The sequence below is a fragment of the Mustela nivalis genome (assembly GCF_964662115.1).
Source record: "Mustela nivalis genome assembly, chromosome: 8".
Classification (NCBI taxonomy): domain Eukaryota; kingdom Metazoa; phylum Chordata; class Mammalia; order Carnivora; family Mustelidae; genus Mustela; species Mustela nivalis.
The window spans coordinates 49,087,623-49,102,756 of NC_139027.1; the positions used below are offsets into that span (position 1 = coordinate 49,087,623).

At 39.3% G+C, this 15,134-nt stretch overlaps 1 protein-coding gene across 2 annotated transcripts in view; it reads left to right on the top strand.

The window, feature by feature from the left end:
• The first annotated feature begins 1,399 nt into the window (after positions 1–1,399).
• The window catches only part of M1AP (meiosis 1 associated protein), a 79,120-nt gene continuing 65,385 nt past the window's right edge, over positions 1,400–15,134 (top strand). The window contains exons 1-3 of one of the 2 annotated variants that reach the window (XM_082743890.1): positions 1,415–1,463; positions 8,519–8,560; positions 8,738–9,029. In XM_082743890.1, the coding sequence (XP_082600016.1) occupies positions 8,790–9,029 (240 nt within the window). In that variant the 5' untranslated portion in view covers positions 1,415–1,463; positions 8,519–8,560; positions 8,738–8,789. Of the gene's footprint in view, positions 1,464–8,518; positions 8,561–8,737; positions 9,030–15,134 lie in introns of both variants that reach the window. The other variant, XM_082743889.1, reaches the window with a different exon arrangement.

Here is a 15,134-nt window from a genome sequence, read left to right on the forward strand (position 1 = left end):
AATTAAAAAAAAAAAAGAACTGTAGTCCTGATATTGGATGGGGCTACAGTAACATGAATGTTTGACTAGGGCTGGATGATCCACTTCCAGGATGGCTTAATTCCATGCCTTAATTCCATGATAGTGGCTATTGGCAGTAAGTCTCAATTCCTTTCCATATGGACTTCTCCATGGGGTTGTTGGAATGTCCTCAGAATATAGTGTTACTTCTTCTAAGCGAGTGATCCAAAAGGGTGAAAGTCACAATGTATTTTATAGTCTAGTCTCAGAAGTAAAATATAATAACTTATGCCATATTCTGTCGGTCCCACAGAACAACTCTGATGCACTATGGGTAAGGACTACACAAAAGTAGAACACAAGAATTGCAGGGGTCCGTCCTGGAGGCTGGCTACCATGTCCACATGTAAGCAGTCATCATATCCTGTTAATTCTGCTTCATAAATCACTTAAATATGTCTTTTTCTTTCCATTATCATCATAGTTCAGGACCTTATTATTGCTCACCTACACTGTGCAATAGTTTCATTTAAAAACAACACAACAAAACCTGCCTCCAATCTCTCCCTTTCCAGATTGCCATCAGGGTAGTCTCTCTAAAGTGCCCATTCTGGTTTATTCATTCACTAGTTATTGAGGACCTACTATGCGCTAGGCATTTTTAAAGTACCAGAGGTAAAAAGAAGATTAAGATACAGTTTCTACTGCTCGCTTGGGCAGCACATATACTAAAATAGTGACAATACAGAGAAGGGTAGCATAGCCCCTGAGCAAAGACACACAAAACATGGCTCCTGATTTCAAATTGCTTAGTCTACAAGGGAAAATAGACGTTTGAGATTGACATAGCAAGCTACCAGGACACTCCTATCTCCACTGGATTTTGTCAAAGGTACTGTAAGAATCAACAGCAAGCAAATGAGAATGAGCGTGAGTAGAGAGGGGCAGACCCTCTTGGAATGTAGAGGTTTGAAGACCTGAAAGAGCTTCTTGAGAGTAGACTAAACTCCATCAGGGCAGGGACCATAGTGTGTACACTAAACCGCAAGCCTAGCACAGTGCCTAACACGTAGTTTGCCCTCAACAGGTGTTTATTGGATAAAAGAGTGACTGACTAAGTGAATGAATGATGTGGAAGAGAAAGGTTAAAGCTAAGGACACAGTGGGAATGCCACTGGCATGTGGGGGGGTGGGGGGGCGTTACTGGAATATTTAACTGAGGGTAAAAGTTAGCTAACAAGGAAGTATCAAGTTTAGCATAGCATTCTCAACAGAGATCCAAAACTCTACCTCAGGGCCAAAGTAGAGCCATTTGCCTGGAGCCCAAGGACTGGGGAGACTGTGGTCCTGAGGTAGACCCTGAGGCGGCCCCTGAGGCTGCGCACGCAGCTAGCCGCACTGCGCAGTCGCCGCCCTCCTCACCCGGCGTGGTGCAGGCAAGCTTCGAGAGCCAGGAGGACCAGGTAATGGGGCCTCTGTCTTCCCAAGGAAGTGGGAACACCCTCACTCTTCCCTGCCTCTGGGCAGAGGAGGACTGAGGGCCTCAGTGGGAGGACGACGCCGAGGGCGCGCGGGGGAAGAGCGCCTTGCAGGGTGGGCTTAGGCTGAGCTTGAGCCACCCTCAGGCAGGTTTTGGTGGTCCCGGCTGGGGCAGCACCAACGCCCATTGTGGGCCCAGGCTGCCTCTCCACTCACGTGTCGGAGGACCTGGACGCCACCTCGACTGGGCGGGTGCTCCCAGGCCTGGGGGCTGGACTGCCAATCCGCCTGCACAGTGGGCGCGGTGCCTAGGCCCCTCGACGCTTTGTGGGGGGAGCCGACAATGTTTGAACCTCTTGTAAAGTCAAGAAAACAGTGGCCCTTTAGTGTCAAAAAACCTGTTTTGATTTTTTTCTATTTCTGTTAGTTAATTTTTATTTATTTATTTATTTTTATGAATTAGTGCCTCACGAAGGCGAAAGTGCTTAGGATTCAAGAAATTTTAATGCGGCCCTGCAGGAAGGAGAACCCTTGAATCATTTTTCAGACACTGGGTCATAAGAGCTATAAAGGCATAGTATATATACTATATATACTACTGTGAGGTAGTAAAAAAAACCAATAAAGACAACTTTTTAAGCTACAAAAACATAAGTATCTAAGAATAAAATTTTAACAAAAGATGAGAACTTTGGGAAAAATTATAAAATTGTATATTCTTTTAGATTTTCCGTATGTACAATCATATCATTTACAGACAATAACAGTTTCTTCCTTCCACTGCAATGCATTATATTTACTATCTTGCCTTATTGCTACCTTCACTACAGTGTTGAATAGAAGTAATGAGAGCAGTCCTCTTGTCTTGGATGGAAACTTTCAACATCACCATTAAGAATGATATTTGCTTTGGGGGCACCTGGGTAGTTCAGTCAGTTAAGCATCCGACTCTTGATTTCTGCTCAGGTCATGATCTCAGGGTTGTGAGATTAAGCCCCGTGTGGGGCTCTGCTCTAGGTGTGGATCCTGCTTAAGATTCTCTCTCTCCCTCTACCACTCCTCCCCAAAAGATACTTGCTTTAGATTTTTGTGAACATATTTATGAGATTATTTCTATCATCTGTTCCTGGTTTGAGTCTTTATCACGCATGAGTGTTAAGTTTTAACAAAAGTTTGGGCGCCTGGGTGGCTCAGTGGGGTAAGCCGCTGCCTTCAGCTCAGGTCATGATCTCAGGATCCTGGGATCCAGTCCTTCATCGGGCTCTCTGCTCAGCAGGGAGCCTGCTTCCTCCTCTCTCTCTCTCTCTCTGCCTGCCTCTCTGCCTACTTGTGATCTCTCTGTCAAATAAATAAATAAAATCTTTAAAAAAAATAAGTTTTAACAAAATTTTTTCTGCATCTAATGAGATGAGCATATCATTTTTCTTATGTAATCTTTTAATGTGATGAATTACAGTGACTGTTTAACTTTATATCAACGTTTTGTTCTTGTAGTAAACCCAACTTGGTCATGATGTATTACTTGTTTTATGGATTGCTGTTTTCAATTTGTTTGTATTTGTTCAGGAGTTTTACATCTAGGTTTGTCGATAAGGTTGCCCAACAACCTTATAATATTCTTATCTGATTATGGTAGCAAAGGTTATGTTTACCTAGTAAAACTAATAGAGTGGTAATTCTCCTATTTTTGGAAAGACCTTTGTTTAACATTGCAATTCTTGGTCTTCGAAAATTTGATTGAACTCTTCAGTGGAATCATGCAGCCCTGTAGTTTACTTTGTGGGGAGATACTTGACTACCAATTAAATTTCTTAAATAGTTACAACTATTTAGGTTTTTTAATGTTCTTTTTGGTTTAGTATTGGTTAGATATATTCTTACAGTGATTTTTCTACTTTATCAAATTTATTGGCATAAAGTTGTAAATTACATCTTTCCATAACCCTTTCCATTTACAATTTACAGAATTTACAAATACATAGTATATATATAAAGGCTCTTTTGTGAGGGAACATAAAGGGGCCCTAACCTATAAAGGCCTAAAGTCAGAGACCTAAAGGATGAGTAGGGTTAAGAAGGGTAATGATAGAAAAGAACTTTCAGCAGCTGCAGGAGCCACAATGGGAGGCCCACGCGTTTGTGGACCTGAAAGGTGCCTTGGGGGGGTTAGGGTGGAAGAGGGCTGGGCAGGGGATGGCATGGCATGAGGGTGGACACTTGGGAGGGAGATACATGGAGAACTTCAGAGCCAGGATAAGAATTTTGTTCCCAATGTAATTGGAAGCCATTGAAGGGTTTTCAGTAAGGGAGTAACTTGATGGCTTTCGGTGGTTCAAGGCCCAGTTCCAGGTTTAACCAGTTTGCAGAGAGACACCAATAAGTGGGTGTTTGAACAAAAATGATGAGTACAGGATCAAAAATAGGCAGATCCTGCTTAACCTTATGCCCAGATGCATCAGATGCATGAATTGATCATGTCTGAGAGTAGAGGGAATAGAACTGTCTCTTACTTCATTTGAATTACAGTCTTGGAATTGCACACAATGTGAGATCTAAAAATGACTTGTGCAAGCTGAAACCGTTCAAAGTGATCTTAACAATCAATGGGGGAAAGTTAGATTTGTTCCAGGACCATTCAAATTGTCAAAATGTTAAAATCTGTCTTACTATCAGCTATAAGTGGGAAAAAATACTAAAACTAGTATCTATTCAGCATAATGTAATTTAAAACACTGGAAATATTGGATATCAGAATGTTCTATTTCTGTGTTAAAAAAAACTTACCAGAAATAGTTTGGACAACCCTGTGCTTGTCTTCTTCTCATGGTATAATTTATGATTGAGCAAGCATCTTTTCTATGCCTTAGCTAATTGTCATACTCCTCTCTAAGTTTGGATCCACTTCCAAACTGTTAATTAAACTATAGTAAGAGATTTGTATATATTGGAACCATGCAAACTTAGAACTGCCTATACTCTAAAATGACGAGAGCTTCAGATGTGAGGGAAGATGGCAAGGGGAGGGAAAGTAGAAGCTCATTCTACATTAAATAATAACTGTCTAGGTGCCTGTCTATGTGAATCTGTGTGCTAGTCTCAAATTCAGCATTACATTGATCCCATGCACTTAATTTAAAAATACAGTAAAAAGATATAATGTGCTTCTTGTTGAATACATTAGTCATTGATTTGGATTTCTAGTTCAAAATTACTTTTAATTGATTAGCATATTCATTCACTTATTTGTTCACTTGTACCCAGTACATAATTGGAGCCCAATAAAAAATTGCTGAATGAACAGATGCTGATTTCCACTAACCAAAAAGGAAAGTTTGAAGGGGAATATCTTCACAGATTAATTTTGAGGAACACATTTATCTATGCACTCTTGGATCACTTTTCAAGATCCTGAATTCCAAAGTGTTTCTGAAAATTATCATAAATAATATTATATTTCTCTTGGACCTGGGGAAATCAAATAAGTTTTTATTATCCTTGTACTCTTTAGCTAACAGGCAATTATATAGAATTATTTCAGTTACCAGAGAGGATTTTTTTAATCTAAAATATATTTTCTTTGGGGCACTTGGGTGCTCAGTCAGTTAAGCATCTGTCTTCAGCTAAGGTCATGATCCCAGGGTCCTGAGATCGAGCCCTACATCGGGCTCTCTGCTCAGCCGGGAGTCTGCTTCTCCCTCTCTTTCTGCCCCTCTCCCCACTCATGTGTGCACGTGTGCTCTTTCTCTCTCTCAAAAATAAATGAATAAAATCTTTGAAGAAAATGTTTTCTTTTATGATCATCCTAATGTTCTTTTTGAAATATTTTATGATTAAATATAACATATATAGAGAATATTTCATAAAAATATGAACTTGAGCTTAATAATTATAAAGTGAGCACTTAGGTAATCACAAGGTCAAAATAGAACATTGACAGTCCCCCAAAACCTCCTCTTTTGTCCCTTCTCATCTTGATGCTCCCCTTCTTTTCTAGAGAAAATTACTATCCTAATTTTATGATAGTTATTTCCTTGATTTTTAAAAACAGTTTAACTATTATGTATGTATCTCTAAATAATATAGCTATTTGTGCTTATTTTTAAAATCTATGTAAGTGGAATTGTACTATATGTATTCTTTGTGTCTTGCTTATGTTTCTTAGAGTCATCCATGTTATCATATGTAACTACTTTCATCTTTTTTAAGGTTTTATTTATTTATTTATTTGACAGAGCAATAAAGAGAGAGCACAAGTAGACAGAGTACAGGCAGAGGGAAAGGGAGAAGCAGGGTCACTGCTGAGCAGGGAGTGTGATGTGGACCCTGGGACCATGACCTGAGCCAAAGGCAGCTGCTTAACTGACTGAGCCACCCAGGTGCCCATGTTTCATTCATTTTTATTGCTATATGTGTAAATATACCAGAATTTATCCATTCTAATATGGATTGACATTTGTGTTGTTTGCAGTTTGCAGTAATTGTGAACAAGACTATTATGAATAGCCTTTTGCTGCTATGATCTGACTTTGTTCATGTGTGCTAGTACATGTCATTATTCACAGGTTATATGATTATGGACAAAAAATCCAAAAGGATTTACAGATAAATTATTATAATTAGAGAATACAGCAAGTTTGTGAAATACAAAATATACAAAAATCAATTTTATTTTTATATATTAGCAACAAACTAAAAATTAAATTTAAAAAGAGGTGATGTAAATTAACATTAAAAAAATAAGCTCTCTCTGTGAGGCAGTAAAAAACCAATAAAGATAACTTTTTAAGCTACAAAAACGTAAGTATCTAAGACAAAAATTTTAACAATTAAAAGATGAGACCTTTGGGAAAAATTATAAAATTGTATATTCTTTTATATTTTCCATATATATAATCATATCATTTACAGACAATAACAGTTTCTTCCTTCCACTGCAATGCATTATATTTACTTATCTTGCCTTATTGCTACCTTCACTACAATGTTGAATAGAAGTAATGAGAGCAGTCCTCTTGTCTTGGATGGAAACTTTCAACATCACCATTAAGAATGATATTTGCTTTGGGGGCACCTGGGTAGTTCAGTCAGTTAAGCATCCGACTCTTGATTTCTGCTCAGGTCATGATCTCAGGGTTGTGAGATTAAGCCCCGTGTGGGGCTCTGCTCTAGGTGTGGATCCTGCTTAAGATTCTCTCTCTCCCTCTACCACTCCTCCCCAAAAGATACTTGCTTTAGATTTTTGTGAACATATTTATGAGATTATTTCTATCATCTGTTCCTGGTTTGAGTCTTTATCACGCATGAGTGTTAAGTTTTAACAAAAGTTTGGGCGCCTGGGTGGCTCAGTGGGGTAAGCCGCTGCCTTCAGCTCAGGTCATGATCTCAGGGTCCTGGGATCCAGTCCTTCATCGGGCTCTCTGCTCAGCAGGGAGCCTGCTTCCTCCTCTCTCTCTCTCTCTCTCTCTCTCTGCCTGCCTCTCTGCCTACTTGTGATCTCTCTGTCAAATAAATAAATAAAATCTTTAAAAAAAATAAGTTTTAACAAAATTTTTTCTGCATCTAATGAGATGAGCATATCATTTTTCTTATGTAATCTTTTAATGTGATGAATTACAGTGACTGTTTAACTTTATATCAACGTTTTGTTCTTGTAGTAAACCCAACTTGGTCATGATGTATTACTTGTTTTATGGATTGCTGTTTTCAATTTGTTTGTATTTGTTCAGGAGTTTTACATCTAGGTTTGTCGATAAGGTTGCCCAACAACCTTATAATATTCTTATCTGATTATGGTAGCAAAGGTTATGTTTACCTAGTAAAACTAATAGAGTGGTAATTCTCCTATTTTTGGAAAGACCTTTGTTTAACATTGCAATTCTTGGTCTTCGAAAATTTGATTGAACTCTTCAGTGGAATCATGCAGCCCTGTAGTTTACTTTGTGGGGAGATACTTGACTACCAATTAAATTTCTTCAATAGTTACAACTATTTAGGTTTTTAAATGTTCTTTTTGATCTAGTATTGGTTAGATATACTCTTACAGTGATTTTTCTACTTTATCAAATTTATTGGCATAAAGTTGTAAATTACATCTTTCCATAACCCTTTCCATTTACAATTTACAGCATTTACCAATACATACGGATGTCCCCTTCTCAGTCCTAATATGGTTCTATGTTTTCATTGTTCTCCTTTCCAAGTCTCAGCCCTGGGGATAGATGTGAATAGCCAGAAAGAAAGAAAACAAGGGTGTTGGAGATAGAGAAAACAGTATGAGCAAACACACTGAAATGAATGGTATATTCGGTTTTAGTCAATGAAAAGCTTAAGGTGAATAGCCTTAAGTAAGGCTGAAGGTCAAGTCATAAAGGGTCTTGAATGGATCTTGTGGGAGAAAACTTGGTCATATTTTTATGTTTAAGAATTACTATGTACCAAATAAACACTGTGCTAAACATTGGTAGATAAAGTTGACAAGACAAGTTCTCTAGTCTTGGGAAGCTCACAATGTAGTGGGAGAGGCAGTTGTAGAAACAAATTATAGAATACAGTACAATAAATCCTGAAAAAGAAATAAAGTTAATTGACTCTCTCTGCTTGACTTATTTCACTCAGCATAATCTCTTCCAGTCCCATCCATGTTGCTACAAAAGTTGGGTATTCATCCTTTCTGATGGAGGCATAATACTCCATAGTGTATATGGACCACATCTTCCTTATCCATTCGTCCGTTGAAGGGTTGTTAGAGAGGAGAAGGGAGTTGGGGTAAATTGGACGGGAGGTGAGTCACGAGAGACTATGGACTCTGAAAAATAATCTGAGGGGTTTGAAGTGGCGGGGGGGTGGGAAGTTGGGGTACCAGGTGGTGGGTATTATAGAGGGCACGGATTGCATGGAGCACTGGGTGTGGTGAAAAAATAATGAATACTGTTTTTCTGAAAATAAATAAATTGAAAAAATTAAAAAAAAAAAGAAATAAAGTTAATGAGAGCATATACTTTGAGGCTGTAATTTAGCCTTTGTGTCTCTTTTTGTTTAGTTCCACTCAGCATCTGCAAGCACTCTCAGCCTTACATTACAGGTAAATATGGAGATCCCTTGGGAGCTGTTAAGATGGGGCAGAGAACCTGAGTTAGTACCCAGTCTGACTCCTTTCTAGACTCAGTTCACTAAGCCTATGTTCATCATTTCAACCAAGCATAATTCAGTTTTATGAAAGCCAGTGATTTCTCTTTCTTCCTTGTAGGTATCCTTGTAGGTATAGAGAATATCCAGGTAGCGGCTGCAGTTCCACCTCTGGTCTGGTTACCATGTATCATGGGCGAAGCACTGGTAAAGGACCCACCACTCCCACGCAGATGTACCAGCAACCTCCAAGGCTTCTCATTGTGCAGATTGCTCTACCATCCTGGGCTGACACCTGCTCCAACCTCTGTGAGGCTCTGCAGAACTTTTTCTCTCTAGCCTGCAGCTTGATGGGCCCCAGCCGCATGTCCCTCTTCAGCTTATACGTGGTACAAAATCAGCACGAGTGTATCCTTCCCTTTGTGGTGAGTATATCTATATCTGATCATTTTATCCTGAAAATAAATATGAGGTTTGTGGGGCAGAGATCACAGTTATTATTACTTACAGTAATAACTATGCTCATACCTCATGCCCAATACCCCACAGGCAATGCAGGAGAGACAGATGTCATCCTGCACACGAAGGGTTTATGTAGAGGCTGCTTTTAGGCCACAGGCTTTAGCAATGGAAAGTTGATGAAGGCAGAAGGGCCCATAGCCACCACCTGGCTGAAAACAGACAAGCCCATCAAACAACCCACCTCAAAAATATCCATAAGACCTAATTGACCAATGGGCTACTTAACCAGACACAGCTACCAAAAAAGGGAAGATTCCATACAACCCATACATCCTCACGTTCCCCATACATTCTCACCTTCCCACTTTAAGTACAGCCCCAGTCACTGCCTCCATGCAGGCAGTCTCTCCTTTGCAGTCCTGCCCACTGCTTCCTTTTGGGTGTATTCAATAAACTTCTGTCTCCTTTGTCTGCCTCACCTGAGTGTCAGGCTTGGCTTCCACCTGATTGTCGTCCTTATATTTGGGGGCCCTCATCTGATTGAGAGAGACACCACAGTTTATACTGCAGAAGAGGAACTCCATAATTATTAATCTGAGAGTAAAAATAGGTCACATCTTGCCCTGTTCCACTCCTTAAATGGAGAGAAACCTTGGCATTTACAGTCCTTTGGAATGTAAGCAACCCACTCCTTTCATCCCCCTTTGAAAAGCAAATACAGGGAACTAAGTCAAGTGTCTTCAGAGGTCTCTGGCTAGTAAATCATCTTTTAATTTACAAGACTTTTCCTTTAACCGAATTTCTAGCTTTCTTTGATCAGAAAGTCTAACTATGAAGACACATGAAAGTATTTACTCTACAGTTCCCTATAGGATTCAGGTGAAAAACCCTCCAAGATTTCAGAAGGCAAATGCTGGGCCCAGGGTTGGGGGTGCTTTTATGAAGCTTTTTCAGACAACTGTCTCTCCTCCTCCTCAAAGAAATCACTAAAAAATATTTTTTAAATGCAAATCTTCACTTATATAAAGTTCAGAATCACAGGGATGGGAAAGACTTTAGAGGTTCTAGTGCATCCTTTTCCTAAGGTCACCATTGCTGCTGGGATAGTCAGAGAAGGCCTAGTGGAAAATCACAACTTTTATCTCTACCTGGTGGGAATAAGACCTCCTCCCTCTAGGGTCTATGGAAACAACAACAGAGCCTAGACTCCAACCCACCTACCAACATTAACTGGATATCCTCCCCCCACCCCGTAGAGATGTTGTCTGAGGAGACGGATTGGAGGCCCTTGGGAGCTGCAGTAAGGTGTGGTGTCTGTCTCAGTCGTATGGGGACCCCCAAATGTGAAGCAAACCTATGGGGTGAAAGTGGGCATGGGTGGTGAGGATGGAAGTGGGCATGGGCTGTGAAAGGATTCACCGGAGACAGAACAAAGGAGATAGAAGTTTATTGAATATGTCCGCAAGGGATCGGGGAGCAGGACAGAAAAGGAGAGACTTCAGCAAGAAGGCAGTGAGTGGGACTAGACTTAAAGCAGGAAGGTGAGGAGGTATGGTGTGGTATTAAATTTTCCTGTTTTTGGTAACTGTGCCTAGTTGTAAGTAGCCCATTTGTCAGTTATGGCCTATGGATATTTTGAGGTGGATCTCCTGATAGACCTGCCTGTATTCAGCCAAGGGTTGGGATCAGTGTGGGCCCTTTTGCCTCACTTTATATTCCATTGCTCAAGCCTGTCACCCAAAAGCGGCCTCCACATGAGGTACCTTTTTACCTCCAAGGCAGGGTGATGTTAGTGAAGGCCTAGCGGAAAGCCAGCACTTTTTTTTTATTATTAACCTGTAATGTATTATTTGTTTCAGGGATACAGGTCTGTGATTCATCAGTGTTATGCAATACACAGTGCTCACCACAACACATACCCTCCCCAGTGTCCATCACCCAGCTACCCCATCCCGCCCACCCTCTTCCACTCCAGCAACCTCAGTTTGTTTCCTGAGAGTGAGTCTCTTATGATTTGTCTCCTTCTCTTTTTGTTTTATTTTCCTCTCTTCCCCTATGATCCTCTGCCTTGTTGCTCAAATACCACTTATCATTGATATCATATGATAATTGTCTTTCTCTGATTGACTTACTTCACTTAGCATAATACCCTCTAGTTCCATCCACGTTGTTGCAAATAGCTAGATTTTATTTTTGATGGCTGCATAATTATTCCAATGTATGTATCTGTGTATATATGTATGCACACATATATGTGTGTGTGTATATATATGTATATACATATATATATAGATGTGGTATGTGTGTGTTTGTGTATATATACACACATACTACATCCTCTTTATCCATTCATCTATCATTGGATATCTGGGCTCTTTTCATAGTTTGACTGTTGTGGACATACCCACAATATATTGGGGTGCAGGTGCCCCTTTGGATGACTCATTTGTATCTTTGGGTTAAATACCCTGTAGTGCAATTTCTGGGTCATAGGGTAGCTCTATTTTCAACTTTTTGAGGAGTCTCCATACTGTTTTTTAAAGTGGCTGCACCAGCTTTTATTCCCATCCACAGTGTAGGAGGGTTCCCCTTCCTCCACATCCTTACGAACATCTGTTGTTTCCTGACTAAATTTTAGCCATTGTGACTGGTGTGAGGTAGTATCTTATTATGGTTTTGATTTGTGTTTTTCCAATGCTGAGTGATGTTGAGCACTTTTTCATGTGTCTTTTGGCCATTTGAATATCTTTTTTGTAGAAAATGTCTGTTCATGTCTTCTGCCCTTTTCTTGATTGGATTATTTGTTCCTTGGGTGTTGAGTTTGATAAGTTCTCTATAAATTTTGGATACTGGGATCCCAGGGTGGCTCAGTTGGTTAAGCATCTGCCTTCCACTCAGGTCGTGATTCATGGGTCCTGGGATAGAGTCCCACATCAGGATCCTTGCTCAGCAGGGAGCCCGCTTCTCCCTCTCCCTCTGCCTGCCACTCCCCCTGCTTGTGCTCTCTTTCTCTCTCTCTCTCTCTCTTTCTCTATCTCTCTCTCTCTTTCTCTGGCAAATAAGTGAATACATAAAATCTTTATAAATAAATAAATTTTGGATACTAACCCTTTATCTGGTACGTCATTTGTGAATAAGTTCTCCCATTCTATCAAGTATCTTTTGGTTTTGTTGACTGTTTCCTTTGCTGTGCAAAAGCTTTTTTATCTTGATGAAGTCCAAATAGTTAATTTTTGCCCTTGCTTCCCTTGCTTTTGGTGTTGTGTCTAGGAAGAAGCTGCTGCAGCCAAGGGTGAAGAGGTTGCTGCGTGTGTGCTCCTCAAGGATTTTGATGAATTCCTATCTCACATTTAGACCTTTTATCCATTTTGAGTCTTTTTTTGTGTGTATGGTATAAGGAAATGATCCAGTTTCATTCTTCTGCATGTGGTTTCTGATTTTCCCAACACCATTTGTTGAAGAGACTTGTCTTTTTTCCATTGGATATTCTTTCCTGCTTTGTTGAAGATTAGTTGACCATAGAGTTGAGAGTCATTTCTGAGTTCTCTATTCTGCTCCATTGATTTATGTGTCTGTTTTTATGCCAGAACCATGCTGTCTTGATGATTACAGTCAAGTAGTAGAGGTTAAAGTCCGGAGTTGTGATGCCATCAGCTTCAGTTTTCTTTTTCAACATTCCTCTGGCTATTCAGGGTCTTTTCTGGTTCCACACAAATTTTAGGACTATTTTTTCCTTTTCTGTGGGAAAAGTTGATGGTATTTTGATAGAGATTGCACTGAATGTGTAGCTTCCTCGAGGTAGCATAGACATTTTCACAATATTTGTTCTTCTAACCCATGAGCATGGAAATTTTTTCTGTTTCTTTGTGTCTTCGTCAATTTCTTTCATGAGTATTCTATAGTTTTCTGAGTATAGATCCTTTATATCTTTAGTTAGATTTTTCCTAGGTATCTTATGGTTTTTGGTGCAACTGTAAATGGGATCAACTCCTTACTTTCTCTTTCTTCTGTCTCATCATCAGTGTATAGAAATGCAACTGATTTCTGTGCATTGATTTTATATCCTGCCACTTTACTGAATCCTGTATAAGTTCTAGTAGTTTTGGGATAGAGTCTTTTGTGTTTTCCACATAAAGTATCATATCATCTGCAAAGAGTGAGAATTTGACTTCTTTTCTGATTTGGATGTCTTTGGTTTTTTGTTGTTGTTGTTGTTGTTGTTGTTGTTGTTGTCTGTTTGCTGAGGCTAAGATTTCTAGTACTATATTGAATAGCATTGGTGGTGATGGACATCCCTGCTGTGTTCCTGACCTTAGGAAAAAAGCTCTCAGTTTTTCTCCACTGAGAATGATATTCTCTGAGGTTTTTTCATAGATGGCTTTTATGATATTGAGGTATCTACACTCTATCCCTATGCTGTGAAGAGTTTTAATCAAGGAAGAATGCTGTACTTTGTTCAATGCTTTTTCTGCATTTATTGAGAGTATCATATGGTTCTTGTTCTTTCTTTTATTAATGTAATGGATCAAGTAGATTGATTTATGGATGTTGAACCAACCTTGCAGCCCAGGAATAAATCCCATATAGTCATGGTGAATAATCCTTTTAATGTACTGTTGGATCCTGTTGGCAGTATTTTGGTGAGAATTTTTGAATCCATGTTCATCAGGGATGTTGGTCTGTAATTCTCCCTTTTGGTGGGATTTTTGTCTGGTTTTGGCATCAAGGTAAAGCTGGCCTCATAAAATGAGTTTGGAAGTTTTCCTTCCATTTCTATTTTTTAGAACAGTTTCAGAAGAATAGGTATTAATTCTTCTTTAAATGTTCGATTGAATTCCTTTGGGAACCCTGGCCTTGGGCTCTTTTTTGTTGGGAGATTTTTTTATTCCTGCTTCAATTTCCTTGCTGGTTATGGGTCTGTTCAGGTTTTCTATTTCTTCCTGGTCAGTTTTTGTAGTTTCTACATCTCTAGAATACATCCATTTCTTCCCGATTATCTAATTTGTTGGCATATAATGGCTCATAATATGTTCGTATAATTGTTTGTATTTCTTTGGTGTTGGTTGTTATCTCCTCTTTCTTCATGATTTTATTTATTTGCATCCTTTCTCTTTTCTTTTTGATAAATCTGGCCAGGGGATTATGAATCCTATTGATTCTTTCAAAGAACCAACTCCTAGTTTCGTTGATCTGTTCTACTGTTCTTTTGGTTTCTGTTTCATTGATTTCTGCTTAATCTTTATTACTTCTCTTCTTTCTTTCTCCAAACTCCAAAGTTGGAGTTCTTTCTCCAACTCCTTTAGGTGTAAGGTGAGGTTGTATATTTGAGAACTTTTTTTGGTTTCTTGAGAAAGGCTTGTATTGCTATGTACTTCCCTCTTTGGACAGCCTTTGCTGCACCCCAAAGATTTTGAATAGCTATGTTTTCACTTTCATTTGTTTCCATGATTTTTTAAAATTCTTTAATTTCCTGGTTGACCCATTCATTCTTAGTAGGATGCTCTTTAGCCTCCATGTATTTGAGTTCTTTCCAACTTTCCTCTTGTGATTGAGTTTGAGTTTCAAAGCATTATGGTCCAAAAATATGCAGGGAATGGTCCCAATCATTTGGTACCAATTGAGACCTGATTTGTGACCCAGGAGGTGATCTATTTCAGAGAATGTTCCATGTGCACTAGAGAAGAATGTGTATTCTGTTGCTTTGGGATGGAATGTTCTGAATATATCTGTGAAGTTCATCTGGTCCAATGTGTCATTTAAAACCCTTATTTCCTTGTTGATCTTTTTTTTTTAATATTTATTTATTTATTTATTTGACAGAGCGCGTGAGCGAGTGAGAGAGGGAATATAAGTGAGAGAGGGAATATGGGGAGTGGGAGAAGGAGAAGCAGCTTCCCATAGAACAGGGATCCTGATGCAGGCTCAATGTGATCATGACTAGAGCCAAAGGCGAACTCTTAACGACTGAGCCACACAGGCATCCCTCCTTGTTATCTTTTGCTTAGATGATTTGTCCATTTCAGTGAGGGGGGGGGGTGTTAAAGTCCCCTACTATTATTGTATTATTT